General features: G+C 36.9%; 1 protein-coding gene across 2 annotated transcripts in view; it reads left to right on the top strand.

The window, feature by feature from the left end:
• The window catches only part of AGMO (alkylglycerol monooxygenase), a 185,672-nt gene that overhangs the window by 63,731 nt on the left and 94,733 nt on the right, over nt 1-27,208 (top strand). For both annotated transcript variants that reach the window (XM_059466938.1, XM_059466930.1), the window contains exons 4-5: nt 11,902-12,005; nt 17,146-17,241. In XM_059466938.1, coding sequence (XP_059322921.1) covers nt 11,902-12,005; nt 17,146-17,241 — 200 coding nt within the window. The remainder of the gene's footprint in view (nt 1-11,901; nt 12,006-17,145; nt 17,242-27,208) is intronic.

The following is a 27,208-nucleotide window of genomic DNA, read 5'->3' as shown; positions in this document are numbered from 1 at the left end:
TGCATATAAAATATCCTATGAAATTATACATAAATGCATACTGTTCAGTATGTCTTAACACACTGTAAAACTTTGTACTTACAAGTATGTTTTCCATAAAAAAATCAACACTTTTCAGATAAAGATTCTCCGTTTCCCTCTCCTCCCCTGCTAATAGTAGGTGGAGATTGGCTGTGGAGTAATAGGACTTTTTTGGTAGACTAGAGTTGAGTTTGGCTCGACAGCACACTCGTTTTGGGTCAGTTCTTTTGTCTAACAAAGGATTTTAAGCAGAGATCTCAAAGCAGCAAAAAAACCCTTCTGTTTTTATATTGAAAATGAAATACACTACCCTTGCCAGATAATAATCACACTGTATAGAGTAGAGGAGCCTATTTTTCTTAGGCAGATCTGTTTCCTATATACAACTTCAGTGGTTGAGGTAAGCCTGCCGTCTAGTATCCTGCACTTCATAGCTTTAGTGCTGACTTTTGTGTGATTGGAAAGTACAAAGTACAATAGTTGCATCCTGCATTGAGCTTGTTCTGTAGCTTAGAGCAAAAAGATAAAGGATAAAAAATGAATGAATTTACAGTGTACAAATGTCATAATTAATCAGCTAAAAATCTTTTTTTTCCATACTTGCTATTTTCTCTCTCTGAAATCCTTTTATTTCTGTTAGCTCTGGTACTAATTATCCAGCCACTAGCTAGCTATTGGTCTTCAAAGTCAGAAAATGCAACATCATTCAGGAGACATGTGGCTGCCAAACCCAGTGAGCATGTAGGAGTAGTGCCTTTACAGGTCAAGTGCTAGAGCTGCTCTTTGACAAATCAGTCTGAATTAGCATCAGAGGAGTCTGTTGGTATTCCTGCTCCCCCGCACCTCCGGCTTCATCTGTTAGTGCTTGGTGTTGCCAGCCATTGTTTTGCACTCCCAGACCTGCAATCTGTTTCAGTGCTTGCTGGTAGTGCAGGAGCACCTTCAGCTCTCCAAACTTATTATCAGAACTTACAGCACACGTTGAAATGAACCCCACACATGAAACTCTACGGCACATAGTTTCACCTGTCTCCTGCTAGTAATCATTTATCAATATTTTGGGGAAAGAGTAAATGTAATAGAAAGTTACTCTTCTGACTGATATTTGTATACTGATACTCCTGATATTTGGGGTTCAAGAGTTAGCACAAGTAGCAAGGGGCACTCAGTAAAAGGCTTTCTTAAAGACTGTTTCATGCCTTTTGGTTAAATGTGAGAATGTTGCCAGTGCCTGTATCCCTGTGGATGGCTCCAATGTTAAGACCTTTTTGTATAGTCCTAATTTAGGCTCATGTCTGCTCCCTGCTGAAGAGACAGGACAGGGAGTGATGGGAGATAAAACCTTGAAGATAGCATTCTGGTGCTAGAGGCATCCTCTTGATAATCCCAGCTGACACACTTAGGAGTGCACTCTACCAAGCAGATCCCAGCTTGATGGAGTATGGAGGCAAATTTGTACCTTTCTTCTTCACATTTAAATTGAGGCAGCCTGCTTTGACTATTAACTGTGTTCTGCTCTCTTTATCTAATCTATTTCAATGGATTCCATGTCCTTCTTGTTAGAATGATAAATGAAAAAGGCTATTTAAGTCTTAGCATGCTTAATAGTGTCCAGAGCATCCATTACAGATGCAGCCATAGGTAATTGCTTGATGGATACAGAGGATCTGTGGTCAACTATATGCTCTGAGGAAAGGGAGCATAAAATAAGTACTGACAACACTGGTCCAAATGTAGTTTGTGGAAGGACAAGTCTCTTAGCACACATCACATATGCTATAAATGAAGTGGATGAAGTTCCAAATACAATGGAATTGCCACTGCTTAATAAGCACAAGGCTTTCCCAATATGTCTGTAAATCTGTAAATCTAGTCTGCATTTCCACACATCTGTCATTCAGGAGCTTAGCTGAATAAGAAATTTAAAACACTTTGGAAGAAATTGGAAGAGAAAAGTGGAGAGCCAATTCCTTTTTTTATACCAAAATAAATTGACTTACCAGTTAATTCTTACTGTATCTAGTTTGAAAAAATGACCAACCAAATAAATGAATGCAGGAATTCAGCCTAAAAGGTAAAGGATACATGAAGGGGCCATGGATATTTCCTTTGAAAAAGTATGTTTATGTTTATGCTTTTAGGTTGGAAGACTTGAAATCATTCCAGTTCTTCCTTTTTTTTTCTTTTTTTCACCCTTGAGTGTGTATTTCCCTATCATTTTTTTGAATATATTGTTCTGAGGGGCAAAAAAAGTAAGTTTAATGTGTCTCAGTTACTATCAGTTATTGTTTTCTTCCTAATATCCTCCAGCTTTATGTTGCTTTAATGTATACACATTCAGAGTTTTGAACGTTGTGGGAAAAGGTTTCACTGGTATCCATTCTTGCCATTAAAGTGCTTCCCTTCTGAATATTGCCTGCCAAAGTATGTGGTATCCTGCAGAGCAAGAGGATGAGGACATAGATTGCAATGAAGCTGAACAGTTTGCACTTCCTAACAGTGACACCAGACATCAATCTTTTGTAAAGACAGCCCAGAATACCGGAGGAGAACTCTCAAACTAAACCCCCACACTAAAAAACAAAAGGAGAATTATCTCTTTTTTTTCCCCATTTCATTTCAGCAATTTCCTTCTAAGATCCTCCAAGATGAATATGTTCTCAAATTGCATAAGCTGACATTTCAGTGGCTGAGACTCTTTTGGGGAAAGAAAAAAAATAAATTGAAAGACTTGAAGTAAAACTTGAGTTTTAGAGTTTTAGATTTTTTAAAGTAATTTCTCTTTTTCCTTTTAAAGTTTTATTTAATTTAGTCTCAGTTCTTTTTTTATCATCAGGCTAATGAATACAGTGCTAATTCTGTTACAGCTAATGCACTTCACACGTTCATGCCACAGTTTGACCTCAGTATTCAGTAACACTAAGTTACACAGGTTGGCAAGTGCTCAGAATTAAAGACTGCCAGGGCTGTCATTGCCCATACTGGGGGAAGCTTAAGTCAAGTCTGCAGCTTGTATAAAGTGGCACAGACTTATAGAAGTCATTTTGAAACAGCTGCTGGGGATCTTCTTTACACAGAAATTTGTTACAGGTTTTATTTTAATGCATAAGTGTAATTTCACAACACGATGATTTAGGGTTGTGAAATTCATGAGCCATATTCTCCTCTTTGTAGTAAAAAAGGAGCAGAAAACAAAGTGCTACAAAAAGTTTCTGCATCAATGAATTGCAGAAGTTAAAATATGTTGTGTCACTCAGTCAGGAGGCTGCGAGGTGTAAGGTGGATAAACCTTGTTATAACCAGGAGAAACCTTCACTGAATAAAGGGTATTTGTAAAAAATTGAGGCCAGTATTTGTGGAAAATGCTTGATAGGGCTTGGAACTGGGTTCTCAAAGAGGATTTTATGCTATAATCTGGTTATCCTTGAAAGTGCCATGGCACCATTTTTTTCTTTTTTTTTTTAAAACAAATCAGAGCTGTTTTAACACTTTTACACGTTAAAGAATCTGTTATGAAGTCCTTAACAACTGAAAGACAGAATACCTGAATCAAGCTTTATACACATGTGAAAGAGACAAGTGAAAGTGCAACAGCTACTGCCATCATGGTTCCTGATGGTGTAGAGACTCCTGTCTTTACAGAGGATTGTCCAGAGCTCAGGGAAACAAAGCTTTGACCAGCCACAGAGCTGCTCCAGACAACAAGGGCACTTGAAAATTGGCTTCAGGAAGGTGTGAGGAACAGGCTGGTCAGGCAAGTTGTTGTAGCAGAATTTTTGTGAGACCTACTGTGGACTGAAAGACTTGGCAAATGTTCCACTATTTTCAGAGTAAACTTATATAGACAGTACTAAGACATAATCCCTATTGTATTTTTCTTAATTTTTTTAATGTTTCCTATTTGTCTGTGTGGAAATGTCCAAATCCAACAATTGCGTGCTAAAATTGCTTTGAATCCTTTATCTTCTCAGTATATTTTCACACAAAGGAATGCGCGTTCATTTTCTGTTAGAATTATGAGTGAAGTCTGATATTGAGTCACTGTTACTTATTTCTGAATCTTACCTGATAGCCTTTATTCCTTTGTAGCTTTTCATGGTGTATGTAGAAACAGACTGTTCAGTTCCTTGAAACTGTATGAAAAGCTCATGGGCCTTGAGTTAACACTGTCCTAATGTAATAACTGAGATTTTTACTCTGATTTCCATGGATATAACAATGCTGCAAGAAGTTTGACTCGTGTAGCTGAGTTTCCAAGAGAACTGCTCCTACTTGTTTCAAGAGACTGATTCTTTGGGTGTGCTGTGGCTTTTTCTAGCCTTCCCGTTGATGTCCCATGCTTATGAGGATGCCAGGAAATAACATGAGGCGTGTATGGGTTGAGAGGACCATTATTTTTGACATGGTGAGCCTCTGCTTTCCTAACCACATGATCTTTTAAATATTTTACAGATTCAGAAGCGTATCTGGGTATAATTCACAGTCCCCTGGATTCTTGCTAGAAGGGGATAGGATCTGGCCTGTTGTTTATTCTGGGTAGCATGTGTAATACTTTGGCTTATCTTGATTCTTCCCACGTTTCCCCAGACCGTTCTGCATCTTAAGTTTTGCAGATCTTATTGTGGACTTTTTTGTGTGGGAGCAAATTTGTGTTTTCAACTGGTATGGCAGCAGATCAAGCAGGAGGTTTTGGCTTCTGCATACATTCTGGAGGCAGGTTTTGTGGAAGGTTGCTTGAATTTTTGGCTTACAAACCATGGGAGTATATACCATGTATTACTTGATTACAAGTTAGCCCACTCACTAAATACTTTGCTGACCACATAGAGTAACATAAGAAGAAGGCTGAAAAACAGATAATCCTGACTAAAGCTCAGAAAGAACACATCTCACATCCCAGAAGGATCAGATGCTGAACACCAAGTGAAATTTACTAATTAAACTGTTGAATTCTGATTGTACAGACCACAGGGTGTTTCTTGGTAACATAATGTTCTTTTGATACTGGCTTTGTGACAGGCTGTATGATTGCCTGTCCTGGCATTACCTGGATAGAACAACGTGCATTTCATTGCAAAATGACCAAGGAGGACTAGGTAATACTGAGGCTGAAAAAATGCTTTTGAGTTGTTCCCCCTTGTTCTGACACACCAACTTCATGAGCAATGGCTGACATTTTAAACAGTGGTGGAACTCCTACTTTCTAAAGGCTGAGAACTGCTCTGGGTCAGAAACATGCACAGATAGGTGCTTCTCAAGAAAAATAAGAAAAAGAGAAAGGTTAAGAAAATTGTTTGAAGGTCTATAGTAAATCAAATCTAGTTCACCACTTGAGCTTGGGTCTGTTTACAAATGTGATAATCTTGAGAATAAAAACTGCTGAAACTCACTGTAGCCAGGGCCACAATTTAAGAAAAATGTGTCTTATTAAAAAAAACAAACAAACAAAAAAAAAACCAAAAAAAACCAAAACAAAACAAAAAACACTAAAACAAACAAAAAAAAGTGTACATTTCCCTGTATACATGCTTCCTTGTGTGTGGTATATAACAGAGCCTTCCAGATAAATTCCTTGGATCCAGTTCTGTTCTCATTAAACCCGCACAGCTCTGTGCTAACACTAACGTAACCGAGGAAAGAATTTTTCCTATAAGAATTATATTTCTAATAAGCAGGAAGCAGAGCTTTTTGGCAAAATCAGTTATCCTGCAACTCTGCCTGAAGAATACTAAAACAAAAAAACATAAAGCAAAATTGGCTCAGAAGAGTCACAAAATAGGGGCTACACCATAACAGACTGAACAGAAGAGTTCCACTGCAGTTCATATCTTCTTCTGTTGTGGAGATGATAGCTAATCTGTTAGATTCTGGTTTTATGTGAGGTGGATCCCAAATAGGTCCCACAATACAGGCTTTTTGGCAACTTTCATTAAAATAAATCCAGTAATTGTCCTTTCCAGTAACAAAATTTAAGTGGTACTGTATTGCAGGGGTTGCTTGTGCATTGCAAGTGTAGAATCAGAGAGGGAATAAGATTCTGTGAAAAAGCTCTGCATGAGAAGGGATTTATTCAATTTCTTAAAAAGCAGCAATAGTACACTGAATTGGGAAGAGCTGTTGGCTCCCTTCAAGGCAGAGGCCCTGCAGCGGTATCTTGCCAAATTAAAGGTCTGGATGATCATCAGCTACAGGAAGTTTAACAAAGACAAGTAGTGAATTCTATACCTGGACCAGAACAGCCCTGGAGGTACAGACAGACTGGGAAATGAGAACCTGGAGGGCAGTGCCAGGAAAGGGACCTGGGGGTCGTGGTTGATGTCAGGTTGAACACGAGCCAGCAGTGCCCTGGCAGCCAGGAGGGCCAACCCTGTCCTGAGGGGCATCAGGGACAGCATGGCCAGCTGGGCAAGGGAGGGGATTGTCCTGCTCTGCTCTGAGCTGGGACAGCCTCACCTCGAGTGCTGGGGGCAGTTTTGGGTGCCACAGTATAAAAAAGACATTGAACTGTTAGAGAGTGCCCAAAGGAGGGCAACAAAGACGGTGAAGGACCTTGAGGGGAAGCCTTGTGAGGAGCAGCTGAGGGCACTTGGTCTGTTCAGCCTGGGGAAGAGGTGACTGAGAGGAGACCTCACTGCAGTTACAACTTCCTGTGAGGGGAAGTGGAGAAGCAGACACCAATCTCCTCTTTTTGGTGAGCAGTCATGAGGCATCAGGGAAGGTTTAGGTTAGATATCAGGAAAAGGTTCTTCTCCCAGAGGGTGGCCAGGCAGTGGAACAGGCTCCCTAGGAAAGTGGTCAGAGCACCAAGCCTGACAGAGTTCAAGAAGTGTTTCAGCAATGCTCTCAGACATATGGAGTGATTTCTTGGCACTGTCCTGTGCTGGGCCAGGAGTTGGACTCGATAATCCTTGTAGGTCCCTTCCGACTCAGCATATTCTATGATTCTATGGTTCTATGAACACATCAATTAGGAGAAGGCACTAAGGTAGTGAGTAATCAAACAGTTGAGGGTTTTTGGGAATCAGAAAATGCAATAGTTTAGCAAATAAATTATTTAAATGCTATGTATTTTCCTGTCTTTTATCTTTTTAGGTAGGATTGAAATGCATAGAAAGGAGGTGACTGACATTTCTACCTTTCAGGCCGTTTTTCTTTCCTCAGTCATCCTGGGCTTTCTACTAATTCTGACTAGAGAGAAGTAGATCCAGGAGAGGATCCCTTTGTGATTGCTTGTAGGTGAACACAGCACAGAGTATCTACCTCTGAAGCCCTGTGGGTTTAGGAACAGCAGATTCCATACTGGGGTCAGTTGGGGCCATGGCATCTTCTAAAAGATGGCTAGCATAGCAAAACTGAAGGCTCTGTTTAAATTTAAGTAGGTGCTGAAGGGAAACTTTCACCTGTTCTCCTAGCTACAGTCAGTGTTAACTATGAGAGAAAACAAACTTTAAGTGACTCATCAGCTGTATTTTTTTCCATATTACTTAAGATCCAGGTCTTCTAAAGCTTGTATGCATATTTTAATTAAAAGTTAATTTCTAATCTTTTATAAAAAAGAGGCATCAAATCTTTACCATTTCACTGATTCTGAGGATGTCATAAAATGGCTGTTTCCATTGAAATCACTCCTTAAAATTACTATAGGTTTTTATTGGCATACATGTTTTCTTCTGTTCTTAACCAAAATGTGTTGAGTTATGAAAATTACTTAAAATTACTGGCATTAACTGTATTATGTGTTCTTCAAGAGGAATCTTATGTGCACAATGAATGTTTCCTACTACTAAAAAAAATACTTCAGAAGTAATAAAATATGGCCCAGACATTGGATCTGTCTTAGGGTTTCATAGAATGGAATTTGATTAGTAATGAAATATTATTTTTAAATTAAAAAGTTAGGCCTAAGTCAAATCATTGGTCACCTTACCAATATGATTTTGAAAGTGTGTGAAACATTACATTTTATGAATTAATTAGGAGGATGAAGGAATGGAGAATAACAAAAGAATGATAACATGAATAATCTTTCTTCATTTTGGAAAATCCAGAAAAGAGGATAAATGGGACTGCTGAAAAAAGCCTGGCTTCAGCTTCTTGTTAGCCAGTGCTTCATTGCTGTTACAAGGCTACTAGTAAGTTCCTTCAAAGCCTGTGCTTCTCCATGCTGGTTCCCTCAGCCTCTGATTTTTTTTTCTTCTAATAACAGAATTTGTACATTGAACTAATGCTAAAATGAGAAATCTTCATTTTCTTTTGGAATAAATTTTAGGATACAAATCTCTCAGCTGCTTGGAGCCCACTGATTTTAGCAGGCGTCATTCTGAGATGGTGTCAAGGACGCTTAAAGGTCTAGAATGAAAACTGAGGGCCAAATCATAACCTGTCCTTCATTCAGCAGTTTCTGTGTAGCAGCAATTTTCCTTTGTCACCTAGCTACATGGCATCATTTATTCTCTGTTGGGATTACATGCTGATTCTTTAAATTTTGTGATGGATGGAAATATTAATTGATTCAGTAGATGTCGGTAATAATAGTAGTAATAATAATAGTAATAAATTCAACAACTTAAGTACCAGTTAATTCAAGTACCAATTTTTGGTACTCCAGTACCAAAATTGCAGTTGCCCTGTTGTTCCCCAGATGAGAATATCTCATCATGTCTCCATCCATTCACAGGAAACTGGGGAAAGCCACAACAGGAAAGGAGGCCCTTGCTGTCCTGGGTTTTAACTTGTATAACTTTCCTCACAACTACATGAAAAGGAAATGCTACCTTTATCTTCACTGACAGGTAGTTCTTCATAATAGCAGCAGATGTAGAGGTCTTCTGAGACCCAAGTGAGTCTCAGGAACTTAAAGCTGGTCCTGCTGTGAGCAGGAGGTTGGACTAGAGACCTTTGGTGGTTCTGTCCCACCTGAATTACCCTATGATTCCATGAGGTTCAGTCTCCTCAATCAAAGATAGGGGGTTTGTGTATAGTGTATTGAAGCTATCTATTTTTAAAATTGTATTTAACAATCACATTTGAATTATGAAACATCAAAAATTCCATTAGAACACTGTCTCAGTGGCTTCTCCAATTCCATTGCCTGCTTTTTTCCTGTGGCTTCACAGTAGGATTTGATAATTTTATAAAATGCAGTAACACTTCCTGTTTTCTGCATGATTTTTTTTTTAATCTGTGTTGGTATTGGCTCAACCTTGCTTTCTTTATTGATCATTATGTAATAATACATAAGAGAAAGTCTGTGTGAAAGAGTCTTTTATAGTTTTATCCCCATTCAAATAATTTTTTCATTTTCTTTTAAGTTATCATCATTAGAAATGAAAAAGTGAAACCACAAGTCTTCTGTAGAGACATGCCATTTCATTTCTCTTGCGGGCAGTTGGTGAGCAGTCAGCTTTATTCCACGAAGAATGCTCGGTCTGTTTCTTAGATTTGAGAGATGTCTTTTTGGCATTATGGTTGTAATATTTTTAATATACTAATGGTTACAAAATGAGTTTTGGGGTGATCTATTTCACCCATTCATATTATTCTTCTACTTCAAATAAGTTCTTGATGATCAGTTTCTTCATATTAATGTTAATACATTTTTTTTCCAATTGAGTCTGCCTGTTTCTCAAAGGAATTTAATGTAGTCTGTGCCATTGGTGTCATCAACAATAGGATTAAGTAGTAGGATTTAATTTACTGACCTATAAAAGAACTCAGAAATAGCTGTAGCAGTTAAATTACTTGTGGAAGAATTGTTTGTTTGTCTCCCCAATATTACTGTGGTGCATTTTTGAATGATAGATCATTTAAGCTGGCTTGCACATCTGAATAACTGACATTTTACCAATATTTGGTTACCTTATTCCATATACTTGTTAGTGTAAGGGGCAGTTTAACTGAAAAATGAATCCTAATAAAACGCCTTTTTAGTAATTCGTTTTGAAAACCATTTGACCTTAACTACAATGAAAGTAGACTGTAAAAATCATCATAGATTCCCTTCCTTGAACTTTTCATAATTCTGAAAAATGACTGAGGGAAAGAAGAAAGATCCAGTTACTGTACCCTGTTTGCACAGCTGTACTTCATTGAGTGGAGGCTTGTGTTACACACAGTTTGTGATAGGAAGTAAATGCTTTTAAAACAACTAAGGAGACAGGTCTTTAACCTCCACCTTTTCAGATGCTTTTTTCACTCATTTAGCCTCTGTCGAGGTCTTGAGAAACATTTCAAACACAAATTATTATTGAATACTGAAGCTCACCTGAATAATTAATTTCCTGGTTTGTTTGTTAGGCAGAGTTGCATTGAGATGAGGTTGGTTGGTTTTTTGTTTTTGTTTTTGTGGTTTTTTTTTTTTTTTTTTTTGAGAGACATCACTAATTATTGATATAGTGAACACTTGTTCCTTCAGGAACAAATGCATTTAAAGAAGAAAGAATTCTTAGACTCAGTGTCAAGTGTTGATAGTTGAAATTACACATTTGTTTCAGCAATTTTAAGTATTTTTAAGGCCCTAGAGATAATTTTAAAATTATTTTGTGATATTAATTATTGAATTGTCAAAATTAGATTTAAAACTCCTAGTTGCTAGCATGCAAGACTGTTACCTCCTGTTATAAGAGTCCCCTAAATGGTAAAGGTACGTTCAGATTCATTAAGAGGATTTTTTTTTACTTACTTTACACTAGAAGTATGTGTTAATCACCAGACCTAAACTATTTGATGTAAACTTGGTTGCAAACAATTACAGGACTTTAGACAGCCATTATAAAATAGTTTTCTGAATGTGATTCTAATGTCTGCCAGAGGCACTTCTCTAATGGCTCTGGTGAAACCAGGTCAGTGGCGATGGGGGTGTGCAGCTGGCAGACAGCCACTCAGCTTTTAATTTCTGTAATCGGCTGAGGCTTTTGTGTAATACTTCATCCCTTGAAGTACATGAGACCTTAAATTAAGAATTATGATAAATAGGCATTATTTGGGCTCCATTGACTGCATGCTTTTTCATTTTTTCTGTAATTAAGGTAATCCTTATAGCTGATGGCCATGACTATTTCTACTTTAATATCCCACTTCACACTGGCCAGATACAGTGCAGACAGGCTACCCCGGTCTGCACTTGTGTGAGAAAATGCCTTGAAATATAATCAGGATTTTGAAGTGTTCTTCATTTCCGTGCATTAGAGGTATCATGCCTTTGAAGGACGTGGCTGACACTGATTTTGCCCATATTCCAGCATTTTTTTTTAACTGTAACAATAGAGACACTGCTCTTCTTTGGCTGTGTCAAGGCTTCCCAGCAAGCATCAGTTTGTTTTTTCCATTTGTCACTAGTGGGCAGGCAGTGCCTGTGTTTTGTGGTTTGTGGCACAAGTGGGTTGAAGATTCACACATTCCAGAAAAATGTAAGCATAAAAGCTGGCACCAGTTAAGTTGTTTAAATTTGATACATACAATTTTTGGAACACTTTGTGTGCCCTTCTAGTCTTTAAATATATCAAGTTCAAGCATGAGAGCGTCCTCAGTATTTGTCCCTCTCAATCCCATACAGAGCTCCAACTGACTCATGTTACCAGAAGTCGGATGAGGCTTTCTGGCTGCTTAATTCTCATCTCACACATCCTTCTGCTCTTCCAGCAATGATTTCAATTCCTGCTACAGCCTCTCCTTACTTCAGCATGAAATTTACACTGACAGACATGTAACCCTGCCTACACAAACTCAGCTTTGAGCATTAGGTTTTATTATTTTATGTTAATGTAAAATAGCAAAGTGTAAATTGGAGGATTAGTTGCTTCTAGCTTAAGAAAAAAGGGCCTTGCAAAACAAATGTTTCTTCTCTGGCACAAACCTCATTAGAAATTTTGTGTTTTGCAGAGGTTAATATACTGTGGGCTGCACACCAAGTACACCATAGTTCAGAAGATTACAACTTATTCACAGCCTTGAGACAATCTGTACTGCAGAAATACACCTCCTGGGTAAGTTGCACAAGATTTGACAAACAAGTTAATATCAACAAGTTTTAGTAAAAGTTAAAGCATAGCATTTATTTTCCTTCAAAGAAAAACATAATTTTTAAAAAGATATTTGACACTGAAGGCACAGAAGATGAAACAGAAGAATCTGATAATCATAAGGTTTAAAATATGTTCACTAATGTTGTACAGCAAACATGAAAATAGCAACAAAAGTTAAAGAAGGCTAATTATATAATCCTGCATTTATATTTTCATAACCTTTTGTAGTAGAATGGAGAATTTTCATTCAGTTATTCATACATGAATACAGAAAAAAAGCAGAGTATAATTCAGCTATTTCAGAATATGTCTGTCTAGCTAAAAGGAGCAGGGACAGAAGTAATCATTAAAATTTGCTTTGGACATGCATATGATTTATTTGTCTCTGTTCATTCATGTCATATCAGTACCCTTGTAGGTAAGAACAGTATGTTACATAGCATTATTTCAGATAAAATTAATTTGAAATCATGAGCTGTGTACATATTCAGTATTTATGTACAGATTTAAAAAATTATATTTCCAAATGCATTCAGAAATGTAACAATATTTAGGGTTTAGGTCTGCACCCAGGGTAACTGCTGATTTCCTAAGTTGAGCCCTCATGTTCTCTTTTGACTGTTTTGGGTTTTTTTAATCAGATTGTAGTTTGTCTGGTTGTGTATTCTTCAAAATTAATAACTTCAACATTTAATTTCCAGAGTTAGAGTTCAAAAGTGATATTAAATGTATTTACATATATAAATACATACAAATAATTATATAATTATATGTATTCTCCAGTGAGGTATAATATGGGTGGTGAAGGAAACCCACAGTCCTTTGGCAATCTTTCTATCCAGCCTGTGAGCAAATGACTCAAAGTCAAGAGAGTGTGCTCACCCTTGGAAATCCCATGTAACTCCATTAATTTGGGTAAAGTGGATTTGTGCTTATGTAACTGAACATGGACTTAGTCTCTTGTTCATAACTGTCTTAAGTGCATGACATTAAATTAGTTAAAGTGCTACATTCCAGGGAAATTTTCTTCTGAAAATCATGAAGGAGTACTATTTCTTAGATCTTTTTCTTAATGTCTTCTATATAAATTCTTGTTGTTTATTTATTAAGAAAATAATCATGTGATGTTAGCAAGATTACCTAGAATTTAAATTACTGTAATGAACAATAGCGGAAGAGATGTCTGTGACAACCCTGCTTCCTCTGTAAATACTGCTATGTTAAAGATTTAACCTTTGCCCATTTACCCATTGGGACCATATGTGCAAATGCTTAACAAAAACAATAATTCAAAAAAGACAAAAAGCCTGTGTGTACATATGGGTGTACATATGAGAACTTTGTCTGATGGCATGATTTTGAGGATGATACTTCAGAGAGCATAAAATACTCTGAAGACCAAGAAGTTTGGCCACCTTGGATTCCAAAGACCATCCTCAGGACCACACTGATATCACTTGGCAAATAATATGTGTGCATTTAAAATTCATATGCTTTGTGCAAAGGGAAATGAATCTAGGAATACATGGTACTTTTGTGTGCCAGGTTTTTTTCACCAAGTATTTGAAATTAACCAAAACATATGGTTAATGTAAATACTGTTTTGCCTCCTCCCTGAACTTTTCAGACATACACCAGTTTTCTTTCTGCAACGCCTTATTGTGCATGATCACAATTCTTGCTAACTCTTACAGAACTGCTATTTTTTTGCACTGACAGTTTTGTCCAGAACCATGGATGGATCTGTCTTGAAGCTGAAACTCAGTGAAATCATTAGTTAATCTCAGAATTATCTGATCTTGTTGAATGTGTACTATACTGTTCAATGGGTTTGACATCCAATTTTGTGGAGAGTGTGAGAAACTTAATGGTGGATGGCGTGGGATTATGTGACTGTTCTGTTGCCAGCTCTGTTGTGTTTTAAGTTAAACATTGTAAGATAAATAAATCAGCACTTCCATCTATGACTGAAAAGATATGAAATGAAAGAGAATAGAAAAACATGCTTGACAATCAGTGGTGTGAGATGTACTCCTGATTTTGGAGCCGAATGTATAATGCTTCATGTTGCTTGCATACACAGTGTTTCTGTTTCTCCACTGGAGGGGCCATGGAGGAGCAAATCTACTGTGTAGACTGAGAGAGACTGTTGAGGCCCCATTTAGTGGGAAAAAAAAGTAGATAAATTTTTAAGAAAAAGACAGCAAGCTAAAGCAAGATAATACTATATAAATGAATGTGAAAGTGACAAAACAGTCAGAGTGCAGTTGTGAGAGATTTGCACATGCTCTTTGAAAAGCTATGATTTTATGCTTTGAGTACCATTCTCAACTTTAAGGGTAAGATTTAATGCAAGTATTAAATTCATAATAATTTGGTCACTTTAGACGGTACATTTAGATAAAGTGTTCAACTATGCCTTGCTATAAAAGCAGTGGAAACATCTACATACAAGTCTGGAAATGGAATAGGGAACACAGTTTTCAGTGCAGTCAGTCACTTCTTGTCTACTGGCGAGTCTGCCAGGTCTGGGATCTGTAAAAAATGGGTTGGCTCTTTTGATTTTTTTTTTTATTTATTTTATCCTTGCCTTTAACTGCTGCAGAGTTCTCACAGGAGCTCCTGCCACACGAACTTGCTGTCAGCAGCTGCCCTGCAGCCCCCCATGCCCCGCAGATCCTCTGCAGCCGCATCGGCAGGTGGCCCCAGAGACCCAGAATGGAAACTCACCATTCCTGCTAAACCTCAGGAGTTTCAATGCACTCCTTTTCTGCAGTGGAAGTGGTTATAACCTTTTACTTGCAAATGGGAGGAAAAAGGAAGAGATGCCCACATGGGAGAGTGGGCAGTGGACCTTTCAAAGGGGCAATGCCTTTAGCGTGGGGGCTCACAGCTGCCGTGTGGCAGCTCAGATGCAAATGTCTCTGCATCCCACTCTGGGTGCTTTTCCCATCAGCTACTGTAGCACTTTCCCAATCTCTGCTGCTGAATTCCAAAGTGAGAAAAGATCTGTCAGTGTGATAAAAGTTTTCTTGTAGTTTTGACCAGAAATTCCATTCTGGAGCCAAGAAAGCTTTTCCTATACAAACTTGTTAAAGCTGGTACATTGCCATGAAATCTTTTGATTTGGTGAATTGGCATTTCCAGTAAAGAAATGTTTAATAATTTTTTTTTCCCTGACGTTGCTCTTCTTGTTTCAGTAGAACCACAAATTGGAAAAGTCTTGGTATGGGAGAAGTCTTCATTTCTCCCTATGAGTTCCGCTTCTGTAAATGATCTTTAAAATCCTTTCTGTGCAAAATAAAGCTTACACTGCAAGAAAATGTGAGGCAGTTAGTAAAGCATTCTCCTTTGACAGTTTCAAATTTACCTATAGATATATATAAAATTTCCTTCATCCCACCGCTTAGCAGGGAAATCCTAGTACTCTTGTGTAAAGTAAGTTAGGAAATAAATATGAAGATGATCCTTCTTTCCCCTTTGAGTCATCTGTAAATACCACCAAATTGCTTCTGATACTTTTAGGGAAAAAGCATATAATTTTTTAACCCTGCTTTCAATCCTGTAACCACTTCCATGAACAATCTGAAAACCATCTGGTTTGGTTTTTTGGGCTTTTTTAAATCAATTTCCTCTCCATTCCTTTTTAAAAAAAAATCTGCTGTTATCATGCCATTAGACAGAAACTTAGTCCCCCTCTATTACCTTTTAATTCCTTTACTTCTTGGAAAGCAGCTTCCAAGACAGAAACAGAAACACATCATAGGTAGTTTGTGGGGCAGCTGTGATCCATGAAGCCTTTAAATGTAGATTTTGAAATCCCAGCTGTCGCAGCCCTGCCAGGTGATACTGCAACGGCTTCAGGGTTTTGTCCTAGTGTTTCAGACAGTCTGGTGTTGAAGCCAGCAGACAAAGCTGATATTGCAATGCCCTGTTCCTCCATTGGTTTGTCACAGTGAGATGTGTCTCTGGTGACTTTCTTGAGAGAATCAGTCACATCACTGGGGTGGAAGTGCAGCTGTTTCACAGCTTCAGTGTGACTTCTAATCTGTTGGGCAGCCCTGTTGGCTAAAACTGAGAGAATACGGGTTTTACATGCCATATCCAGACTAAAGGAATTCCTGGTCCAGGAGGCCTGTCATGGCAATTGGAGTGCCTTCTTAGATGTCAAAAGATTTGATTTTTTGTGAAAAAGGCGGTAGTAATTTGGAAATATATTTTTCTAATTTTCCTGTGGTTCACAGGGAGCTCTTGTTGCCAAACAGATATTCCCTGACTGCTAAAGAGATTTAAAGTTTTGAAGATACCTCTGTTACTGTTTAGTTTAGGAAAAATCTCAGTATTTTAGAGAAGTGTTAACTTTTCAATGCTGGTGATATAAAACAATGTCAGGTAAAAAGGAAAATAAAAAGATAAGATCTTTCAAGATCATCCTTTTTCTGAAGAAAAAAGACTGACTTTTAACATATGCAGGTCTTAGAAGTTTTATTCTGTTGCTCAGGCAGTCAAACAATTAATTGTGGATTTCCCAAGTAAGGAGTTTTCTGATATTTTTTTCATGCTAGCATGTTTTTAGGAATCAGCACTATATTGGGACTTTATGGGAGATGCAATGGGAAAGTTGAGGTGAGAATTGTAATTAACTTGGAAAGCCAAGCAAGTTGTCTTACACTCATGGTACCTATGTAGGGAGTTTGGATGGAAAACCTATAGTGTTATAAATTTGCACCTTGTTAAGTCTGTGATAATTCTTCCCTATAGGGCAGCCCTTAATGTCAAGGCTATGTTGCTGTCTGCTCCATATAGTACACAGCATAAACATCTAATACCAGAATTTATGATTTCTTATGTTGGATTATCTACTTGCTCAGTTTGGCTTGTGGAAAATCTCTTTTGGGTCAATTTGTGTCTCATTTGCTATAGCACATCAAGTAGTAACTTAATAATCACTATCTATGTACACTCTGTAATGTCTGCATTATGGATGTATTAGAAGAAGCAAGTATATTGTGCAGTGCTTTGAGCTCCTGATAGTACTTCATTGTATCATCATGAGTTTAGAATTAGATATCTAATGCATGTTTTCTTTCTCATTTTTCAGATGTTAAACTTGCCCATGGCTCTTTTCATTCCCCCTTCGGTGTTTGCTGTTCATTTACAGTTTAATCTGCTTTACCAGTTTTGGATACATACAGAGGTAAACCAGGTTTTTAAGCCATACCTAAACAGTTAGCCTGGAGCACTGTCTTGGAAATCCACTAGCAGCTGATTTATTGTGTAAGAAAAATCTTTGTCTGACTTCTTTAAGGAGAAACATCTGTTCATTTTTATTCCTTTTTCTGAATATATATTGCTAAGTTTATAAGAAGCAATGAGGCCAGTTGGTCCCAATTACATTTAGAAAAAAAAAGTAACTGTAAGGAATCAAAACTTTTTGCTATTTTAATACTGTATTTTCCTATCTTGCAGCTTATTAAACATTTTTGGCAGATACTGAAGCTGATTTAATTTCTAGGATAAATATTTTAGGGAAAAATATCCAAAAGTCGATGCTTCTTAAAGATCATTTAGAGTTGCAACTAAATTATGATGTTGTTTCTTTCTTAATGCAAGTAATTCTCAGATGAAAAATGCTCTATGATTATCTGATGGCTATTTGTTTATGACTACACAACTTAATTTCTGTTTTGTGAATGCATAGGCCATATCTATACATGGTTAATAACACACTGTAATTAGCAAGATGTTTCCCACACTTCTGAGGTAGTTCAATGGCCTTTGCCTTCTTCCTTACATTACAATAGAGGTATTTAAAAGTACTTTATGTTATAAGTCAGTACATATTTCTCACTAGCCCCAGGTGGGCTGTGGGCTATTTCTATGACACTTACTGCTTTGTTTATTCTGCCCAGACAGATGCCTTTTCCTCTCTAATTTCATGATGCAATATATAGGACAGTACTTTGGGAATTTTATTTTCTTCATCTGATATTTTAGGTGTTTATATTGTTTAAATTGCAGATTTTAAATTTTTTTTCTGTGTTTTTCATTAAAAAAATAATTAAAAAAAATAAAAGTCAGATAGTTATAGTGGACCAATAGGAACCTTTGATTGTTGTCATTTTTTTTCTGTTGGACACATTTCTAAAATCATTAACATAGGTCTGATGATCTAAAACACCATTTGAATAGGAAAGGCTTAGATAAAATGTCACACACATCACCAGAAGTGGCATAAAGTGAAGCAATACACATTTAAGCTTTTTAAAACATTTTGAAAAAATTCAAGCAGTCTTTGAAACTATACCAAATGAATACTAGGCCTCATATGGTAGCAGTTTCTTTGACCATGCTTTAGGTTCTACAAATTAGTTTTAGTGTGCTTTGCCACTAAAAAATTATAATATGCCTCATCTGTATCTTCTCTGGTGTTTGATGCCATCTCTACCTTGGCTGAGAGGTTTCTAACATTCTGCTGTGTAGCAGTAACTCAGTGAATCTCAGCACTGGTGCCACAGTGCACGTCTAGAGTTTCTAAAGTGAATTTCAGAGGCTTATGAATTGCCTACATCCCTCTAAAGTGCTAAATCCTTTGTAGGGCTTAAAAGGAATTTCCATAGCATATGTGCAATGTGCCAAGTTTAGACACTAGTCTAAACAAGAATGAATTTCAGTCTCAATGAAAAGATAAGCACTCCTTACTATTAAATTATTGTGCTGGTAGGAAAACAATAGATCTTTTGTATTAGTCCAGTTGATCCACTCATAGAACTTTGCTTACAAGGGAAGTTATTCTTAATGTTGATATTGTTGATTTTATAGCACAGCTGAAATCGGTTGAAATATGTTGGAGTCATGCTCTAAGGTCAAAAATTATGTCGAAATAGAAATAGGGTTACACCGTGTATTAGCAGATTTCCTGTTCTCAAGGGCAAGGCATTGACAGAAAAAAGTAAGGAAAGGAAGGGAAATGGTATCAACTATTCAGGCTTATGTTACCCTATATTTTTGGTGAAATTAATATGATGCTTCACTATTATATCGGTGTTTCTTTGCAATAGCTATCATAATTTAACTGTTTAAAACTATTACTGCTCTTTTTTTTTTTTTTTCTAATGGTCCTTTTCTGAATTTTAATGATACTAATTTTCTTACACAGATTTTGTTACTATGAAAATTCTTTCTTCAAGTCTCTGTTTCTGTCAGTTTAGTCACATACAGAGTTTGTTCAGGGCTGTAGCCTGGGGTTCTCTAGCAAACAGCATCCTGTCTCAGCAAGTGCTGCTAGCCCTTGCTTTGGGAGCAGATATTTATCATCCCCCAGCAGCTCTGGGAGCCCGTGGAGGGTGCTGTTACATGTCATTAGGGGTCTAGGGGAGATACACCTCATTATTTCCCTTCTGCCAATGTAATCTTACAGTAATGTAATCGTTTGCTTGTAAAATGAAGAAGCAATTGATTTCCCCCCCCCCCCCAAATTTCTGTTGCTTTTCATCAGTATCAATTTCCTGATACAGTTTTGGCCCACACTGACTAGTCACAGATGTTTGGAAATTGTCACTTCATGACTTTTGATTGCACATCTTTCTCTTTAAGAAAAAGATAATCTAGTAAGATCAAAGGGGGAAAAAATCTCTCTCTCTTAATAGATGGTGGTTTGTTTTTTTTTTACAGGACTGAAAAGGGAAGTACATGCAGAATTTTTTTCTTTCAGAGAAGAAAAAAGGTGTATATAATTAATAGGAAAGATTTTAAGTACATGAAAAAGCTTCTGAGGGAAGATGTTTTGTTTTGAGAGAAATATAAATTGAATTCAGTAATTACAAAAGAATGATCATGCTCTTCTGAAACTTTCTATGCCGTGTTTCAGCCTAGAGCAAAGCATATAGCCAAATAGAATCCCTGGTATTTTCCTATACTTAAATTTTACATGTGTCCAGTGTTGCTTTAAAAAATATTGAGATGTTTTCTGTGTTATAACTTAAACCTGTCTCATTATTTGATATGTCAGTTTTTGTCCAGCTTTACTACCAACAGATCAGACATGGTCTATTTTATTTTAACTCAAGTGAGTCATATATTTTTGTGACTACAGTATCATAAAGATCAAAAGTACACATTTGTTCTACCTCATTTAGACTTCTGTATTTCCTACATGCTTGGTATACATTAGTTTTTGTAATTTTATATAGAATAATACAGCATTTTAAGCTCTATAAATCTTATACAAAAATTATACTATTTTTCTGGTGCTGGATTCTTTTACTATTGTTTATTATTAGAATGGACTATTGATACAGGAAAGGCATGCCTGAAATTAATAAAGTTGTGTATGCTAGAGTGAAAATACAACTTTGAGATTTATGTCATATATTTGTGTTCAAGTATTTTTTTTTTTCACTGCATCCTGGATCAGTGGGCCAAGGCCAGAGATATAAGATTTGAAGCCAAGTCTCAGCTCTTGCATTTTGATCACAAGCACCCCATGCAGGGCTACAGGCAGGGGGAAGATTAGCTGGAAAGCAGCTAAGCGTAGAAGAATATGGGGATGCTGGTTGACAGCAGCTGAACATGAGCCAATATGTGTGCCCAGGTGGCCAAGAAGGCCAATGGCATCCTGGCCTGGATCAGCAATAGTGTGGCCAGCAGGACCAGGGCAGGGATTTCCACCCTGTACTCTGCATTGGTGAGGCCACATCTTGAATCCTGTGTCCAGTTCTGGGCCCCTCACCCCAAGACATTGAGGTGTTGGAGCCTGTCCAGAGAAGGATAGTGGAGCTGGGGAAGGGTCTGGTGCACATGTCTTAGGAGAGTGACTGAGGGATCTGGGGGTGTTTAACCTGGAGAAGAGGAGTCTTGGGGGGGCCTTATCCTCTCTACAGCTGCCTAAAGGAAGCTGCAGCCACGCGGGAGCCGTTTTCTTCTCCAGGGCAACCAGTGGCAGAACCGGGGGAAATGGCCTCCAGCTGTGCTAGAGGAGGTTCAGGTTGAACATCATGAAAAATTTATTAGTTGAAAGTGTGGTTAAACATTGGAATGGGCTTCCAGGGAGGTGATGGAGTTACCATTGCTGGAAGTGTTCAAGAAATGTCTGGACATGACAGTGCAATTGTTAAATGATGTGGTGGTGTTTAGTCAAGGGTGGGAGTTGATGGTCTAGTAGGACTTTTACAACCTTAGTGATTCTATGAATATTGCACCATGTACATGACAATCTGAAATTATCACAAGATTTTGTCAAGGATTCAAAATAAATCTCTAAGTAGCACCAAAGCATTGAAATAAACTCCTAGTAATTAATTTAAATGAAAAATGAAGGAAAAAAAAAGGCAACCCAAGAAGACCCCTGAGGAAAACATTTGACAGTGATGGATTAACTATTGGACTTGATGATCTTAAAGCTCTTTTTCAATCTAAATGATTCTATGGTTCTTTGATCTCAATAAATCAAAAAAAAAAAAAAAGAATTTTTGTTCTATCCAGTAATGTTCAGGTCAATTGAATGGCTCAGATCTACTCTTAAATAGTCTGGGAGAAATGCTTCTGTGACCAGACAGACCATTCTCATCTAGATCATAAGGGAAGTAAAAAAAAAAAAAAAAAAAGAAACAACTTTAGTCAAAGGGCACTAAAAAACTAATTTTTCAAAAGCCACAGAATGTTTCAGGACTGTTACTGACAGACAGAAATACTCATTTTTGGTTTATTTTCGCAGGTGATTCAGAAGGTCTATGGCTTATATTAAACTATATCCTTCCATTATGCATTTATTACAACCAATAAGTTAGGTGTGTTTATAACCTGATAGACACCTGTGAAAAACAGAAATTAGTTTCTGTTGGTTTAGCTGTAATTTTTATGAGATGTCAAACTGTATTTAGAAAGTATCAACTGATCCAGTCCCTGATGGTAGTAATTGCAGCAGCAGATTATTCCTTGCCTATTTGATCTTTGACATGTATTGGTTTCCGTTTAATTTTCTAATTTAAGGAGAGAATATGATCTGCCCTTTAGCATACTCACAGAAGTCAGGTTTTTTAAGGCATCTCTTTTATAAGTCTTTCTACCTTATCCAGCTCTGGGAGCAGAAAAAGGTGAGCCACAACTATTAACCAGAAGTAACATGGGTGAAAACAGGTGAGGAATGGGAATAATTTTAGCAACATCTCATGCAGACTGGAAAGAGAGGCATAAAATTGCAACAGATATAGGGAAAAATACAATTGGTGTTATCAGAAAACACCCATTAGTAAAACTGAAACTTGCTGAGGAAGTATATGGTATTTGTCAAAAGGATATTTTTCACTAATGCGTGCACACTGTGTACTGGTCTAAGTTTTTGTCTAAGTCTAGTTTTACCTTTGGCTTCCGCCCAGTTTTCTTTAAGGAAAAGCTTTGGAAGAGAGAAATGGGGAATTCTTTCTGCTTTCATGCCCTGCACAGCCCATCTGGGGCTCCCTGAGTTCAGGTGAGCTCTTGTGGCCCAGTCCTTAAATTGTTGCATCAATCAGAACATACCTAGGAAGATGGCCAGATTCAGGAAAAAAAACAGGCTGTTTTGTTTTGACTTTATTTTCCAATGAGGAAATTAAACAAGCAGAGGACACAGGTAAAATAAAGGAAAATATGTAAAAAGCATACATAAAAAAAGTATACATAAATTCTTCTAAGTAGCAGTACACCTGTGATTACCATCATATCAGTAGCAAAAGCTCTTCTTGAAACTTGAGAAGACTTACTTGTCTTTTCAAGCAGAAGCTGTTTGAGACAAAAGTCTATTGGATGGTGAAAGAATTGGGTGAAAGAATCATAATCAGGACACTGTGATAAATAAGTGACAGTATGAAACAATAGACAAAATATTCAGTTATTAGTTTCCAGGTCCTAACAATTGAGATTGGTATATTTCTTTGCAAACTTTTTTTTCAATTTTCTTGGACCTATTTTCTCTACATTGTGTGCTATAGTCTCATTTAAATAAGCAAGAAGGGATTTTAGGAGTAAAAAAAAAGTTACAAAGTCTATTTCATGTACTTGCAGTAGTTTTTTAATCCATTTTTCAAAACAGTAATGTAAATTTTATCAAGAAATAAAAAGCATTTTAACAAAACTTACTTGACTGTTACATGTTTTAGTGTTTGTATTGGAAAGAAAATAGTTTTATTCTTGTGGTTGATTTGTGGAGTTGAAGGAAGGTTTTGGTAAAGAGCAAAAGTATTGAATAGTTTGCTGATAAAAAGGAGATGCTTTGTTGGGACAGAAACTGTCACTGGCTCTTGTTTACAAAGTTGTATATTTATTCGTTATAATACATATACTTAGTGTTTATATAGTAATATATTTACAAAGAATGTCTTTTTATTCATTACTAGTTTACTGGACTGTGAATATTTTCTATAAGGTCAGTAAGATATGAGTCAAATTTAACTCATGAAAGTGTTTGCAAAATTATGGCAAACAGGTGGTATTGAATGGATCACATTGGAAATAGAGTATGGTGGACTGATCTGATCTTCTGACCAGGATAAGAAATATCATTTTGCTTTTGTTTTGCTGCTAGTGTTTTGGTTTGTGTTTGTCAGGGGTTTTTTTGTTGATTTTTTCTTAATCTAAAAAGTATCATCTGTAAAAGTTAAAATAATCCAGGAATAATCCAGTGTATTAAGTAGAATTGTGAAACTGCAGTATCTCTTGAATTTGATTCTAGAAGGTCACTTTGAATTCAAAAACCATATGCCAAGAAAAACTTTATTTTTTTCATTCTAGTATATTGCTTCATTTAATGAAATAATAATTTCTTTCCTTTAATTTGGGCATGTAAGCCAAAAATAGACACAGCTCTGTCTGATGTTCCCTTTCATTTAAATTAGAAACACACACATCTGTCCCTGTCAGGTTACAAGGAATCAGAAACTTACCATTCAGAAGATTTTGCTAAAAGTGATCAAAGGGATGAAGGTAATTAGGGGTGATTACAGCCATTCTCCTAGTCTGTTGTTCAAGATTGTGTCAGTGAATATTCAAGGACATGATGATTTAACTGGAATTCCTAGAAACAGGTTATATCATCCTCAGCCTATTGCATATGGTTTTAGTGTAATCCAAGAAATTATTTTTAAAACAATAGGAAAAAACTGTTTGTTGATTTGCATAAAAAACCAAACTTTGGTTCACAAAAGAAAGTTCTTCCCCCATTCCTGATAGCTGATGCTTTTATGACTCATAAATTCATTATTTGTTTGCTGCAAACTCTCAAATCACATGCTTACTATGAAGTGAAAGAAGACAAATTCAAAAAACACCAGGAAGATAAACATACTTTCTTTAATGCAGACAGTGACTTTGTAGGTCCAGCTAGGCTATATATGCAATACAGACATCAAAACTTAAGCATGATTCCAAGAAACAAAGAGATCTCCCTGCTTCAATCCAGCCTGTCTGCCAAAAGGGCTTATTAGATTTTCTGACCAACCTGTAGGATCAAAGTCTTGTCATCATTGCACTTGCCAGAACACAGGAAAGGGCAAAGCTGACAACACTATCATTAAACATAAATACTTGCAATAACTGTAAAATAAGTTCCAGTTTTCCATGTTTCACTTGCCCCATGAGGGGAGAAAAGTATTGTCTTTCTAGATATATAAGGCATTTAACTCTGCTTTTTGTTTTAAATAAAAAGAATAACAAAAGAGAGAAAATAAAACATTCATAAGAGAGCACACTGTTCCTGTCCTGCTAAGTGTACATTGTGCTTGAACACAGTATAATCAGGAAAAACATAGCAGGATGAAGTTTGGAGTTCCTTCCTTGGCGCCAAAAAGCTCAGTGGTGATTCAGAATGCCAGTGTTCCACTTTAGTAGTGTCAGGATGAGCCTCCTATTTTAATTATGTGTGAACTCCTGTTTTAATAATGCTGTGCACCCAATAGCTCTGAATACAATATGCAGCACAGGAGCCATGATCTTTTTCATGCAAAGGTGGCTGTTGCATGATAATTAGGGTTATGTTGGTGGTTTGCATTTGATGGGCAGCAATCCAGACAGAAGAATCCTCCCTGTTGAAGCTGAGTTGCTAGTGAGGCCAGAAATAAAAGGTTTATGGGACAAGAACATGATCAGTAACTGCAATTTGGATCATAGTAGTTAAGTCCTAGAGTTTGAGTGTTGGCTTCTGTTCCTTTCACCAAAGACTCCTTGCTGGCAACAGCTGTGAAATGTTCACTTCAGCAACAGTGAGCTTGACTATTGCTAATCTGCCTGCAAAAAACCTAAAACTAAAGATTGTACTTAAAGAATTTTATTTAGGTCACTTCTGTCTATTAGGTCCCTGGAGAATTATCAAGATAAATGTGAAGTGAGCTACATAGAGATGTAACACAGTTCAATACATTCTGCATCCTGGAAAAATAATCTAAACAACTCATTTACCAAATGAATTTAATAATGAAAGGATATCACATTAGTAATGTTAAACTCTTTTTCCATCTTAACATATTACACATAATGCTCTTGAGTTTTTCTCATGGCTTGTACTCATTGAGAATCTATTTAGTTATAGCTTCACAGCCAACAGAAAATTTGAAAGACGCTTCTTTGTTAAAATCACAAAGTATAGGCAGCTGACTATTTTTTTATCTGTTTAGAAAGGAAGATGAAGAGCCTCACTTGGCTATATTTTAGTTTATTTCAGGGCTGGCATACTGATTTATGACTTTCGGGTTTCTTTCCTACAATTGCCAGAATGTATTTGTCAGGCTGCTGAAAAATACTGAAATTGTATAGCAGTTTTTCTCCTGGAGTTTGTTTAAAATGCTTAACTTGATGTATGACTGAAAGTGTGACTTGCTCCATGCTCTGCTATTTGTAATGCTGCAATTAAACCAATCAGTTACTGTAAGTTTTTTCATTTTTAGCAGAAAAATTGATTGAAATTTCCTGTATGTGCTCACCTTTCCCACAAAGCTTAATTGGACCTATAAAGAAAACAAAAAGGTTGCATCCAATTGTTGAAACAGTTAATTTAATATTCATGTAAGATGCCAATTTGATTCAAACCTTACCTCCTGGTTGAGGCGTAAAACAATGGAAAGTGACAACAGCCTGCCTTCAAGATAATTTATTATAGACACATTTCTTAAGTCTGTGTGTTTATTATATAAATATGCCTTAAACCAGACTGTCCATTAAAACTAGGCTTTCACCTCCCATTCCTACAATCCAGATTTATCAGAAATTCACCCTCTGTGAAACTCTTTATGATCCCAACATGCCTGATTCCTCTCACTTGTTTTATTTCTAAACTATAAATATTGTTTTTTCACTCCTCACTGTGGAAATTCAGCTATATCCATTTTACATGCTTACTGGAGTAGAAAACTGCCTAATCAGATAGGAAAACAGTTGGCGGTGTATAAATCAGAGTTTGCCAAGGATTTCAAAGTGTGAAACTGGCAGACGAGCACATATCCCAGGAGTTCTGCCTTTCCTCAGCTTCCCTGTAGAGATTTTACATGGCAAATCTGGTCACCAGAGCCATCTGTATAAATACATGGGTGTGTCATCCTGAATTAACACAGCAGCTCTACTGGGGAATGTAATTAAGGTCATATTTTAAAATTTCCGCACCAGGCTGTCTGAAATACAGATTTATATACCAGGAATAAGAATCTTACCTTGATTTTGATGAGGAAATGACTTGTAATATGTGTTTTACTACCAACTAGTCTAACAGAAAGCCCAAAGTTAAGTTCAGAGTGCCCCGTAGTGATGCTCCAGGGATGAATTTACCCTATTCTGTCCTGCAGATCAGTAACACCATGATATTGAAAGTAATGCTGTGCTACAAACAGCTTTCCTTATGCTCAAAGGGAAAAGAAAATAAAAAAAAAAATTATATGCGAATAGTTTTACTGTAAGATTGCCTGCTTTACTCAGTTGACATTCCTTCCTAACATTGACGCTGAAACAGAGCTAAGTAAAGATTCATGTGGTAGTGGTGACAGGAGGAGTTGTTACACAAGATGTAAAGTTTCCCTTAGATTTCATGTCACGATTTTTTCTCATTACTTAAACAAGAACTACATTGAAGTGGTGCAGGTACCAGGCAATAAAGATTTCCCTTGGTGCTGACAAACTCTGAGACCGCAGACGGAGGTGCTTACATG

This window comes from Ammospiza nelsoni, chromosome 1 (genome assembly GCF_027579445.1).
Source record: "Ammospiza nelsoni isolate bAmmNel1 chromosome 1, bAmmNel1.pri, whole genome shotgun sequence".
NCBI classification, from domain to species: Eukaryota; Metazoa; Chordata; class Aves; order Passeriformes; family Passerellidae; genus Ammospiza; species Ammospiza nelsoni.
The sequence above is the reverse complement of the archived record's forward strand: the minus strand, read 5'-3'. Positions and strand labels throughout refer to the sequence as shown.